A 14,170-nucleotide genomic window follows, 5' to 3' on the forward strand; every position below is an offset into this window, starting at 1 on the left:
AAGTGCTTAATAAATTCAACCTAAGATAAACATGTTAAGGTAAACACCTACATCTAGAGTGGCGTATGTACTCAGCATGTACATGGCCCTGGGTGTGGTCCTCAGAACCCAAGAAACAAACAAACAACGCTACAAAACATGATTGTTGTGAATAGCTAGTTCATCTCACCTGTAGCGAGTGGCCAATGGTTGCTTTAGCATAAAAATACAATGTGACCATGCCAGTTCTCTACTGAGTTGGGTTAAAACCCACAACTACATGCTGACGGAAAATCTAGTTGCCCTGAGGTTAGTTTCTGGTTTGGACTAGAGCGGACTCTTGTTTTCGTGCCCCATACATATTGATTATTTTTTATAGGGCATTATAGTTATGCATAATAATTGGGGTTGAAAAATTGAGGCCAGGTGTGGTGATGCAGGCAGTTAATCCAGCAACTCCGCTGAGGCAGGAGGATCGAAAGTTCCAGGCCAGTTGGGGCAATTTAGCAAGACCCTGAATCAGGAAAAAAGGCAAAAAAAAAAGGGTGTGTGTTTGAAAATTTATGAAATTGTTCATCAGGCGGGGGATATATTTTAGTGGTAGAGCATGTGCCTAGCATGCATGAGGAACCTAGATTCAAGTCCCTGTGACACCACAACGCACACATCAATCCATGGTCCTGTCATAGCAGGCATAATTCACCAATATCAGATTTTCCTTCCATTCCCAAGTAACTGGGAACGGAAGCTCGGGTGCATTGCACATGCAAGGCAAGTGTTCCACCCTGAGCTACAGCTGCACACTCTGTATTTCAGGACAACATCATGCTAAATAAGTTGTCCAGGCTATCCTTGAACTTAACCATTCTGCCTCAGCTTTCCAAGTAACTGGGATTACAGGGTATGCACCACCTTGTCCAGCATCTCCATGATTTTTTGTATCTGTGGAGACTGTAGGTTATAGTTCTGACATCAGTTTTAGTTTACAGCACTATTCATCACTTTAGACATTTGATATCCTGTCAGATTATATCATAGTGCCATTTTTTGTGTGACACTTACCTTTGTATCAAAGCGTACTATTTTTGTTAGCTTGGTGGGGATTGAACTCAGGGTCTTGCACTTGTTGAACCACGTGTTCTACCACTGAGCTATATTCTTCCAACCTTGAATTTACTTCTTGAATTTTAAATTCATATTAATTAATTAATTAAGTGATTGATTTTTGGTGCTGGGGGTTAAACCCAGAGGCCATTTAACCACTGAGCCACATTTCTCAGCCCCCTTTTACTTTTAATTTTGAGACAAGGCCTTGATAAATTGCTTAAGGCCTTGCTAAGTTGCTGAGGCTGGTCTTGAACTTGCAGTTCTCTTGCTTCAGCCCTCCTAAGTCACTGGGATGACAGGTGTGTGCCCACTGTACCAAGCTCAAATTCATTTATTGTAAAGAAATTTGTTCTCACCACCTTCAGTGGATAACTGGTTATCACTTGCCATAAATATTGGTTTTGATTGAATTTACAAAGTTCTAATCAATGCTTGTTTGAGCCTTAGTGTTATGAAATGTGAAGATTTGCAATTTTTGGAGCAATGTGAAGGGTAGATTAGCACCTGCTCAGATGTTCTTTTCAGTGTGATCAGAATCATGGACAAAGAACCTAGTGAGACAGTGGTACTTGGGCTTTATCTGTGTGCTACCATTTCATAGGTGAACTCCTGATTTGATTATATGACTGAGATATATTACTTTCTCCAAAAGAAATCAGAAAATGTTTGGGGACAGAGCCTGTAGATTCGGGTTAACAGCACACTGTCAGGTGGATGATTCTGACATGAGTGTTCAGTTTCCTTGCTGCCCTTGACCTGCTACCCCATTCCCCCAATCCCCTAGGACTGACTGGGACTTCTTTTCAGCAGGAGGCCACCGTCTGCAGCGCCTGTGAAGATGTCCACCTCCAGACCCACCCCCTGGGTGGAACTCCTCGCCTGGGCCTTCCCCAGGTCCAGGCCCCTCACCTGGAGCCATGCGGGCCCCAGCCCCAGGCCCCTCACCTGGCTCGGCCCACATATGATGGGGCCCAGCCAGGGCCTCCCTCAGCAGGACACCCCATCCCAACCCAAGGGCCTGGGGGGTACCCTCAGGACAACATGCACCAGAATGCACAAGTAGGGAGCCCTGTGTTCTTTCATGTACCATTCCCTTGCCCTTTGCCCTGCCTAGGCTAGGCTCTTCCTGCCTCCCACCTCGTCCCCCCAGGCTATGGGCAGTCTTTGGACTTGTGCCTCCCCTGAAGTCCATGTGGGAAAAGCCTCCTTGTCAGTGGTGGCTGACTTGGCCCAGACACCTGCCCAGGGTCCATTGCCATATGACAGAGGGGTCAGAAACACAGTCTGTCCTGAGCCAGGGGGGGTGAGCAATTGCCCACCCTGTATCCCCTGTGCTCCTTGTTCTTCATGGGAACTTTCAGATAGTGCTCTGAAGTTTTCTCTCATCAATGAAGAAAAAGTGCCTGAATCACTGAAGGAGGCTTTAAGGTACATGGTTTCCTCCTCCTGGGGCTGCTCTGCCTACTTGGGAATTCACAAAGCAGGGCAGTGGTTCCTCAGTCCCTGCCCACTTTCATGCTTGGGGCCACTGTCTTGACCTCTTACCCGAGCTGAATCAGGGCTGCTTTTGCTGGGAAGATGGTACATAATTTCCTCTCCCTTTGTGTCCTTGAGGGGAAGTTGGTGGAAGTATCCCCTTGTATGTACCAGCATCTGTAAGAAATGGTGACATTTCTGTCAGGGCCCTTAAGAGGCCTGGGTTCCACATAGATACAGATGGGGGTGGGGTGGTCTAGAAGTGGGTCCCCCCACCTGGCCACTGACAACTCTTTACCTCCCTACCAGGGTATCCTGTGTTTTACACCTCATTCCACTTGAATACCCACCAACCCACTAGGTCTGCATTTTATAGACAAGGAATCAGGGTCACAACCACCTGATGCCTCCTCTGGGCTATCTTCTTGCCCCGACATGTGTGCTGTTCTGAGCCTTCAGTACATTGAGTTGTTTCCCTTCCAACTGTCACATCTACTGTACATTCCTCTCAACTACATATAATATTTGTCTTGACCCTTCTGTCGTTGGAAGCTATTGGTGAGACACACACACTTGGTTTACAGGTTAGCTCCTTCTCTACACAGCCCCCACTTTCCTCTCTGCCTATTTAGGTTTTGCCCTCCTGGCATGATTCATACACACTGCACACATCTGACATATGTTTGTCAGACCTCTGCCATATGTCCCACCCTGTTTTAGTCAGCTTTTTCTCTTCTGAGACTTAAAGACCAACCAGAAATATTGTGGAGGAGAAAAGTTATTTGAGGACTCAAGGTTTCAGAGGTCTTAGTCCATAGAAGGCCAGCTCCATTCTAAAGGCCTCACTGTGAGGCTGAACATCAGGCGGGAGAGAGTGGCAGAGGCAAGCAGTTCACATCACAGTGATCAGGAAGCAGAGAGCGAGAGAGAGTTTCTACTTGTCAGAGACAAATACCATAATGCCTCAATTCCCACCTCCTCCAGCCAACACCCTACCAGTTCAGTTATCACTCAGTTAATCCCAATAGGGATAATTTACTGATCGGGTTATGACTCTTAGAACCCAATCATTTCTCTTCTGAACCTCTTGCAATTGTCTCACGTGTGATCTTTTGGGGGAACACCTCACATCCAAACCTAACACACACCCTGCTAGGATTGGGGTCCCATGCGTACAAGATACCTGTGACTGTGCAGAGCTCAGTCTCTTCCACAATCTGGGAAAGAGGAGTGGAGGTAGGGCCCATACCTTGGGTCTGGTCAGCATCTTGAGGGCCCAACCTGTCTCTCGTGAACTTCCCCTTGCCTGGCCCCTCTTTTCCTTGATACAGCATACATCGAGTTGTGGGTTTGTTTTGTCAGACGTGAGCCTGTGAGTTCTCATAGAGAGTACTTGTGCCAACCCAGGCCTAGTGTGGGCCCACAAAAAGAATTTTGATGGTGTCCCCTTTGCCAGCTGTTCCCCTGGGGGGAATACCCACTACTGAGTGTTAGGAGGGACATAGCATCATTCTGTCTCTTGTGGGGATAAACAGTCCTGTGGCTAGCCTCCTTCCCTGCAGCCTCTGGGGAGGTGCAGAGTTTGGGGGATGTCTGATGTATTTTTACAGTCCTTGTGGGCAGATCTGTCGGCCTTCTGATTTCTAGTCTCCTAAGGAAGAGGGTCTTTGGGTCCCTAGATTCATGTTTTGTCTTGTCACCATGAGCCGTGTTTGTTGTGTCCTGGATGAAACTGCTCCCTCATCAAGACCTATTGCTAGTGTCTTTTCCTTTCCTTCTCGGGTGGTTGTTGACTGCCTCAAGAACATCTTCCCGCCCTCTCCTGGACCCTTAGTGCAGTTGCTTCCTTGGTTCCAGGCTACCAGTTGTCTAGTTGGTCACCCTCCACTGGTTGGCATTTATTTTGTGTACCTACTTTGACACTCAAGTAGGTGTCATGACCATGCCTTGGAACTGAGCCCTTGGCCATGTTGGCGATTCAGTAGATGCTATGGCAGCATTGGGTGGACGTTTGTTGACATCTGTCTTCTCTCTGGTGATGCTTTGCTGTGTCTCCACTTCCTGTTTCCTTGTTGACCTTGCCTTATTGTTGGCCAACTCGCAGCCTATGGAGTCCATGCACGAGAAGGGCATGTCGGATGACCCACGCTACAACCAGATGAAAGGAATGGGGATGCGGTCAGGGGGCCACGCAGGGATGGGGCCCCCGCCCAGCCCCATGGACCAGCACTCCCAAGGTACTGTTCAGCATCCCTTCTTGCTTAGTGTTGGTTGTACACAGGGAGCCCTGAGATCATTTTCCTCATCAGGGTTTCCACAGATGAATTCTGTGAGGACTTAGGACAGTTGAGCTCCAGGGAAGGCCCTGCCATAGGAAGTGTCTGGTTGAGGTTTGGCTGGTGATCTGTTTTGGCTCTCTTGCATACACGGTGGGCAGATTTGGGTGTTAGAGGAGAGCTCAGCAGGAGCTCCTGGAAGCTTAGTAGAGAGAGAGTCTTGGGGCTAAGGACTCTACCTTAACAAGCTCTCCAGTTGGCTTCTCTTTGTGGGGATAAAGGAGAAATGAGGTAGGAAATGATTTGTAGAGCCCTTCTGATCACCAGGGACAGGAATCTCAGGGGCTCCTGAGGAATGGAAGTGAGAAGAATGGGTCTGGCTGATCTGAAGATAGCCAACCTACTCTGCCTAGGCAGGAGAGCAGACCTGGAAAGATTCTGGATTTCATGTTATGGCTTTACCATTAATTATCTGTGCCCTGCTGAAACATGGGCCAAAGCACGTGACCATGCAGGCTGCTGGGCCAAGGCTATGACTTAAGAATGTGCCCTCTGGGTACCTTGTGTTTGGCTCATGAGAATGAAGCCATTGGGCTATTCCATATCTTGAGGGATGAGGCAGTTTAGGTGTGGCAGAACAGGTTACTGTCTCAGCCTTAAACTCAAATGCATGCTGCCAAGTGACCTTTGGATTGGCCTTTCCCTGCAGGTTACCCCTCGCCCTTGGGCAGCTCTGAGCATGCTTCCAGCCCAGTTCCAGCCAGTGGTCCATCCTCTGGTCCCCAAATGTCATCTGGGCCAGGAGGGGCTCCTCTAGATGGTGCTGACCCCCAGGCCTTGGGGCAGCAGAACCGGGGCCCAACCCCATTTAACCAGAACCAGCTGCACCAGCTTCGAGCTCAGATCATGGCCTACAAGATGCTGGCCAGGGGGCAACCCCTTCCTGACCACCTGCAAATGGCTGTGCAGGGAAAGCGGCCGATGCCTGGGATGCAGCAACAGATGCCAACACTACCTCCACCCTCTGTGTCCGCCACAGGACCTGGGCCTGGCCCTGGCCCTGGCCCTGGCCCAGGTCCGGGACCAGCACCTCCAAATTACAGCAGGCCTCATGGTAAGGCCCACCATCCCTGGTCCCCAGGGTGGGGAGGAAGTCCAGAGTGAACTGGCCAGAACCTGGGTAGCAATGATGTATCCTGAGCTCTGTTGTTGATGAGCTCCTCAAGTGACTGCTCAGGAGGCCAGGTCATTGTCATGATAAATGCCATTTCTCCAGCTCCCCTTGAGAACGACACCTAAGGGCTTGTGGATGGGCATATGCCCTGAACCAGGGGTGCCCATGGGGTAGGTATGGATATGAGGACAGTTCACATTTTATTCTCCTTTGTTTGTTTCCCCTTGCATGTAGGTATGGGAGGACCCAACATGCCGCCTCCAGGACCCTCAGGTGTGCCCCCTGGGATGCCTGGCCAGCCCCCTGGAGGGCCTCCTAAACCCTGGCCTGAAGGTAAGATCCCTTCTGTCTTGGTGACACATCTGTGCCCTGCCTCCCTATCATGAGCTTGAAGTGTGCAGGCCCTGAGATGAGCCTGATCAGAGAGAGTGCTTAGGACACTCGCTTGACCAGAGCAGAAATCCACGTTTTCTTGTGGCGTCCTCTTGGTCTCATCTGTCCCTGGTCAGTTCTCAAAGACTTTGGGTCAGATCTGCGTAGTTCCCTTTGTGCCTGTGTTGTAAGTCAAGTTTATCCTGGGGTCTCTTTAAGACAGTAGAAAGCCGAGGAGAGCAAAGAATGGGTCCACCACAAAACTCAAGGGAAAGGCTTGAGAGGTGTAGCTGGGGCCACAGATAAATTCCTTCAGGATGTAGTACCTGGAGGGCACAACTTGACCTACCTTCCTTCCCAGGAACATCCCTGTGGGAGGCAGGTAGGATGACAGGACAGTTTAGGGTTCTGTCACCCTCACTGATCATGTGTGGCCTTGGTTCAGTACTTTCTGAGGCTCCATGTCTTCCTCTGTAATAGTTAGTTGGGTTGTATTTCAGGATCCATATCTGTTTGGGGTTGAGGTTAGTGGGTAAGATGAACTCCTGCTGCCATCTTAGAGTCTTATGTGTATTGATGGAAATGGAAGAGCTAGTCCCTAAAGTTGGATTCACTTGGAAGTAGAGTGTTGCGTTCCCCACTTATCCATGGAGGATATGTTCCAAGACCCCCAGGGATGTTTGCTACCAACTAAACCCATCTTTTTATCCTTTTCTTTTTTTCTCTCCCTGCTCCCCATCTTTCTTTCTTTTGTGGCCCGGGGAACTGGGGATTCATTACCACTGACCTATATTCCTAGCCTTTTTTATTTTCCCTTTATTTATTTATTTACTTAGCTGTTTGTGACAGGGACTTTCTAAATTGCTGAGGTTGACCTCAAACTTGTAATCCTCCTGTCTCAGCCTCTCAGATAACTGAGATTACAGATGTGAAATAACACTCCTACTTACTGTTTTTCATCTTAATGTGCATACCTGTGATAAAGTTTAATTTATAAATTAGTCACAGAGATGAATGACAACTAGTAATAAGAAGGAACAGTTATAACAACCTACTGTAGTAAAAGGTGTGAATGAGGTCTCTTGTTTCTAAAATTGTCTTATTAGCTGGGTGTAGTGGTGCATGCCTGTAATCCCAGTGGTCCAGGAGGCTAAGGCAGGAGGATGGCAAGTTCAGGGTCATCCTGGGCAACTTATTGAGATCCTAAAATAAAACTAAACTGGACACAGTGGCACATGCCTGTTATCCCAGTGACTTGGGAGGCTGAGGCAAGGAGGATCACAAGTTCAAAGCCGGCCTCCACAACTTAGGCCCTAAACAGCTTAGCGAGACCCTGTTTCAAAATAAAACCTAAAAAGGGCTGGGGATGTGGCTCAGTGGTTAAGTGCCCTGTGTTCAATCCCTGGTGCAAAAAAAAAAAAAAAAAAAAACGGATTAAGGATGGAGCTAACTGGTAAAGCACCCTTGGGTTCAATTCCAGGTACCATAAAAAATAAAAATACCTCGGTTGGGCATATGGTTCAATGCTAGAGCACTTTACTAGCATTCAGGAGGCCTGGAGCAATCCCAAGTACTGCAAAAAAACACCCCTGATTATCTGGTACTCACTGTGATGGTGTGAGGAGATGCAGTGGCTGTGTGAGGAGATGGAGAGAGGCAAATGATGTAAGCACTGTGAGGTAGCTACTCAGGACAGGGCAGTTTTAAATTCATTAGTTGTTTATTTCTGGAATTTTCCACATAATAGTTTCAGACTGTGGTTGACTGAGGGTGACTGAAACAGCAGAAAGAGAAGCTGCTGCGAGAGGGGGGACTGTTATAGAGGAGAAAGAAGGAAATGTGGGTTCTGTGAGGTCATAGGCCAGAAGGAGCTAGGTGAACGAGGACTGGGGTTAGGGAGCAGAATGGAGATCATGAGAAGAGGTGAACCCCAAGGCAGGAGGGAGGCAAACCCCTGGGTGAGAAGCAGGGTGGAATTTGGTGAGAGAAGGGAGGTGGGAGAGGTTGGTCTGTCCCAGGTAGCAAGCCGCCTGTCGGGCTTTGCATTTCCACCGCAGACTTGTCCTTGGGCTCAACATGTGCCCATCCTGCTCGCCTCTCCCCAGGACCCATGGCAAATGCTGCTGCCCCCACGAGCACCCCTCAGAAACTGATCCCCCCGCAGCCGACAGGACGCCCTTCGCCTGCGCCCCCCGCTGTCCCACCCGCCGCCTCACCTGTGATGCCACCTCAGACGCAGTCCCCAGGGCAGCCAGCTCAGCCTGCACCCTTGGTGCCGCTGCACCAGAAGCAGAGTCGCATCACCCCCATTCAGAAGCCCAGAGGCCTGGACCCTGTGGAGATCCTGCAGGAGCGGGAGTACAGGTGAGATGTAGCTCCCTGGTTCCACTTGGATTTGCTGCGGCGTGGTTCCCCATGCTGAGGGTCACTGGGGTGGTGATGGCTTCACCCTCCTCCCCCAGGAGCCTCCCATTCTCCTGAGTTTGCTGCGCATCCTTCCACACAGCAGTATAACTCCTCCTTTACAACCGATTTATGTCAAATCCATTTCTCAGGTTCAAACCCATTCTTGGCTTCCCACATCTGTCCAGTAAATTCTCTGTTCAGCTCCAGCCCAGTGCTCCACACTCCCTGTTTTTCTTTCCTTTTATTTATTTAGACTTATTCCTGCCCCAAGGTCTTTGCATGGCTGTGCACAGCCTCATGTGGCCATTGAGGTCTCGATGCTGAGGTCACCTTCACATAGACGCCCTTCCCAGTCCCCCTCACCTCTAGGCCATCCTCAAAGCACTAGCCACTCTGGACTTAGTGGCATATTTACTCCCCCGCCCAGTGCTGAGGATCAAACCTGCAGCCTCCCAAGTTAGGGAAGCCCTGAGTCACATTGGCGTCATATCCCCCACCCACCATTTATTGTATTATCCCCTCTGGCCTTTGTTTCCAATGAGACTGCAAGCGCCACAGAGCAACAAGCTTATTGGTCCCTTTCAGTGCTGAGACTCCATACCCTAAATGATGGTTGCCACACGGTAGGTGCTCCGTGATACTCGTGAAAAGACTGAGCAGGGGATCATTTCATTTAACCTTCAGATCAAGCCTGTAGGATTACTTTCAGGGGTGTCCTTAGTTGATGGATGAGGACTCTGAGGTTCGTCGGCTCAATAGATTTCTTACGTTTTTAGTCATAGACATACCAGTACTTTATTTATTTATTTATTTTTATGTGGTACTGAGAATTGAACCCAGTGCCTCACAAGTGTGAGGCAAGCACTTTACTACAACCCCAGTCCAGCTCAATAGATAGAGATTTGTGTGTTGGGGGACACACTTTTGTTTCTATTTTGATTTGTTTAGAAGCTTTGGGACCATTTTTTTTTCAACATTTTTTAAAAAATATTTTTTATTCTTTTTAGCTTTACGTGACAGTAGAATGTATTTTGGCATATATGTGGAATATAACTTGCCATTTTTGTTGTACATGTGGAATTACACTGGTCGTGTATTCTTTCTTTTAAAAATATGTATATATTTTTTTTAATTTTTGGTGGACCATTTACTTATTTATTTATTTATTGTGCTGAGAATCGAACTCCATGTCTTACATGTACTAGGCAAGTACTCTACCACTGATCCACAACCCTAGCCCTGGTCATGTATTCACATATGAACATAGGGATGTTATCTCCTATTCATTCTACTCTTTTTCCCATTCCCATCTATCCCCGCAATCCCAGTCCGGTGAAACCCACCCCCCTTCCATTTTGAGTCAGCATCCACATATCAGAGAAAACATTCGGCCTTTGGGGATTGGCTTACTTCACTTAGCATGATAGTCTCCAGTTCCATCCTTCACCCGCAAATGCCATGATCTCATTCTTCTTTATGGCTGAGTAGTATTCCAGTATGTTTATGTACCACATTGTCTTTATCCATTCATCTTTTGAAGGGCATCTAGGTTGGTTCCATAGCTTAGGTATTGTGAATTGGGCTACTATAAACATTGTTGTGACTGTGTCACCATAGTATGCTGATTTTAAGTCCTTTGGTTATAAACTGAGGAGTGGGATAACTGGGGTCCATTCCAAGTTTTCTGAGGAATCTCCATACTGCTTTCCATATTGGTTGCACCAATTTGCAATCCCATCAGCAATGTTTGATTGTACCTTTCCCCCACATCCTTGCCAACATTTATTATTGCTTGTATTCTTGATAAATGCCATTCTGACTGGAGTGAGAAGAAATCTCAGTGTAGTTTTAATTTGCATTTCTCTAGTTGCTGACAATAGTGAACATTTTCTAGCTCAGTAGATTTCTGTGACCCCATGTCCCATCCATGCTGGAGGGACAGAGATTCTGGTTAGCCTGATGTCAGGAACCAACTCACTGCTAACATGCCATGAACTAGCCATAGCCCAATAGGTCTCTTGATTGCTGTGGTCTCTGTGGCCTGGTCCTAAGGAACTCTCTGGCTTCTTGCTCTCTGTTCTGCGTTGTGGCTAGCATCCTTTCTGAGGCATCTCATGTCTTAGGACCAGGTCATCCTGCCTTGAGGGATAGATTCTTTAGAAGCTCTAGCTCTAAAGGTAGGGACCGGGTGGCTTCTTATAAATATAGTCCCTCTTACCACTTATCCTTTTTTTCCCTTTCTTTGCACCTAGGCTGCAGGCTCGCATTGCACACCGAATTCAGGAACTTGAAAACCTCCCCGGGTCCCTGGCCGGGGATTTGCGAACCAAAGCAACCATTGAGCTCAAGGCCCTCAGGCTGCTGAACTTCCAGAGACAGGTGAGCTCCAGTGTGGTCCTGGCTATGGGAAGCAGGCCCTTTCCACCATATGTCATGCTGAGATCCCAAGAACTTCTTGCCAGACCAACATCTAAGGTACCTTTATGGTTAAGGCAGCCATGCCAGCCCACATGTGTTAACCCAGTGTCTTACCCTCTCCCTGTGTCTTGCTCCATGGTGAAGCAGGGGTGTTCACGTGATGCACAAACGTGGGCTTGCCCTAAACTGCAGTTGCCAGCAGAAGCAGGATGTGTATTGTGGGAAGACAAGCTGGGGACCTGAGGCACAGGAAGACACTCTGACCAGGTGTGCAGAATTGTCACCTGCTCTTGCCTATACTACCCATGGGTGCATTAGGCACTTAATTAGGATCCTTTGGGAGGCAGTATCAGCTGGCTGTGTGTGATTAGCGATTGTATACTTCACTGTGGGTACAGCAGAGGTGTTATGCACAGCATCAGTGTCTCTTCTTCCTCCCTGAAGCTGCGTCAGGAGGTTGTGGTGTGCATGCGTAGGGACACGGCCTTGGAGACAGCCCTCAACGCCAAGGCCTACAAGCGCAGCAAGCGGCAGTCCCTGCGAGAGGCCCGCATCACTGAGAAGCTAGAGAAACAGCAGAAGATTGAGCAGGAGCGCAAGCGCCGCCAGAAGCACCAGGTTCGTTCCAGAACTGTGCCTGGGCTGCCTGGGTACCTGCTCATCACAGCTTGCACCAGGATGGGGCCTTGTATGTTTTGTTTCTAGACACACTAGTCTTTTCATTTTAACAATCCCCTAGGCACTGAGAATACACTGGTGGGCAAAACCAAACCACAGGGAGAAGATGGGCAATAATGAAATCCCTGTGTCATATTGTGAAAGTGATAGGGCATGAGGAAAGTGCAGCAGGGCAAGAGTGAGGAAGGCACATGGTCAGGGAAGTTTTTCTGGGAAGGTGAGATCTGAACAGAGACCTGAGGGAGGGAGTCGCTGGGACATGTGGGCAGAGAGCAGTCCAGATACTGGGCAGGTACAAATGCCCTGGGGCTGGAGTGTGCCTCTGTTTTCTCTGAAAAGCCAGGCTCCCAGTGTAGCCAGAGTGGAGTGAATGACAGGGATAGCTGCAAGAGGTGAGGGCAAGGAGGTGACAAGGCAGATGGAACAGGGGCCTGTGATTAGGGGAACAGTTTTGGCTTTTGCTTGGTGTGGGGTGAGAGCCATGGAGGGTACTGAGCAGAGCAGGGTCTGATATGACTTTATGAGGTCGGTCAAGCAGACTAAAATCTCTAATCAGATAGGATTTGGAGATGAATCTGTGTATTTTGTTGCTCATTGCTATTTCCTGAAGTTTTTAATAATGAACGTGTATTTCTAGTAATTTTTAAATCAAAAAATAAGTCAGTATTCACCGTAAACTTTTATTATTTACAATTCAACCCTTTTTCTGTATACATGTATTAGTCTAAAGCTAAAAAAATTGTGTCTAAAATTTACATGGAATCTGTTTTTTTTTGTTTGTTTTACAGTGCTGGGGATTGAACCCAGGTCTTCATAGGCGCCCGGCAAGTGCTCTACAACTGAGCTATATCCCAGACCCCCCAACACTTTTATTTTTTTCAACGTATTTTTTTTAGATGTTAATGGACCTTTATTTTACTTATTTATTTGTCTGTGGTGCTGAGGATGGAACCCAGGGTGTCTGCACATGCTAGGCAAGCACTCTACCACTGAGCTACAACCTCAGCTCCCCATCCCTTTTTATTTAATTAATTATTATTTTTTAAAAAATATTTTTAGTTATAGATGGACACAATACCTTTATTTTATTTATTTTTAAGTGGTACTGAGGATGAACCCAGTACCCATGTGTGTGAGGAAAGCCCTCCACCACTGAGCCCCAGCCCTTATTTAATTAATGATATAATTAAAATTTTTATTATCTTTTTCAGTACTGGTATTGAAATAAACAACATTTCATCACTGAGCTATATCCCTAGCCCTTTCTGTTTTTTATTTTGAGACACGGTCTCACTAAGTTGCCTAGCCTGGCCTTTAACTTGAAATACTCGTGCCTCAGCCACCCAAATGGTTATAGGTGTGCGGCACCATGCCCAGCTTTTGTAAACAAGCTGCCTATCAAGTCATGTCTCACTCAGGATGACATCATGATGACTCCTGTTGAGTGTTCAGTCTTCTCTTTTGCCCATGTCTCTACAGGAATACCTCAATAGCATTCTTCAGCATGCCAAGGATTTTAAAGAATATCACAGATCAGTCACAGGCAAAATCCAGAAACTCACCAAGGCGGTAGCCACGTACCATGCCAACACAGAGCGAGAACAGAAGAAAGAAAATGAACGAATCGAGAAGGAAAGAATGCGGAGGCTCATGGTAGAGTTCTGTTTTCTTGCTTTTGATTCCTTGCATGCTTTGAGGGTTGCAGGTGCCAGTGGCCTTATTAACAGGATTATGCTGAGCATTCTGATTCTTGGATTAGAGTTGGGGCTGAAGGGTAGGATAGGCTTGAGTTTGGGAGGGAGGGGATCCTTGTCTCAGATCTTCTGGTCCCTCTGGCCATCAGAGTGGCTACGTGGTCTCAGGGCTTTTTCACTGGCTGTCCTGTGTTTCCTGAGGGATGAAGCTGGTGCTCTGTACCCTGGGTCTAGTGAGAACCACAGAAGGTGTGGTCCACACTCTTTACCCTCTGAACAAATGTGCCTTACTGCTCATGAAAGAGTCACAAGTTTGGCAGATATTGATGACTTACTCTGCCAGGCACTGCATGCAGAGGACACAGTCTCTGCCCTCATGGGGTGGTACTTGCACTTGAGAGAGACATTTTTTGAATGAAATGAATGTGCTAGTTTAGGATAGTGAAAGGACAATGCACAGAACAGCAGGGGAGTGAGAAGGCCTCAGAACAGACGTCCAAAGGGCAAGCATGACCCATAAGTGCAGAGATCTGCTGGAGGAGCCCCCAGGAAGATAGGGCAGAGGTTGCAGACAGCCAAGTGCCAGACAG

General features: G+C 47.8%; 1 protein-coding gene across 1 annotated transcript in view; it reads left to right on the forward strand.

The window, feature by feature from the left end:
- The window catches only part of SMARCA4 (SWI/SNF related BAF chromatin remodeling complex subunit ATPase 4), a gene marked incomplete at both ends in the record, with an annotated part of 83,054 nt that overhangs the window by 12,177 nt on the left and 56,707 nt on the right, over positions 1–14,170 (forward strand). Inside the window, 10 exon segments of the mRNA XM_079116115.1 lie at positions 1,897–1,933; positions 1,935–2,044; positions 2,046–2,145; positions 4,667–4,799; positions 5,548–5,952; positions 6,247–6,345; positions 8,490–8,748; positions 11,043–11,169; positions 11,653–11,826; positions 13,366–13,539. Of these exon segments, the coding sequence (XP_078972241.1) occupies positions 1,897–1,933; positions 1,935–2,044; positions 2,046–2,145; positions 4,667–4,799; positions 5,548–5,952; positions 6,247–6,345; positions 8,490–8,748; positions 11,043–11,169; positions 11,653–11,826; positions 13,366–13,539 (1,618 nt within the window).

The sequence above is a fragment of the Sciurus vulgaris genome (genome assembly GCF_902686455.1).
Source record: "Sciurus vulgaris genome assembly, chromosome: 16".
Taxonomy (NCBI): Eukaryota; Metazoa; Chordata; class Mammalia; order Rodentia; family Sciuridae; genus Sciurus; species Sciurus vulgaris.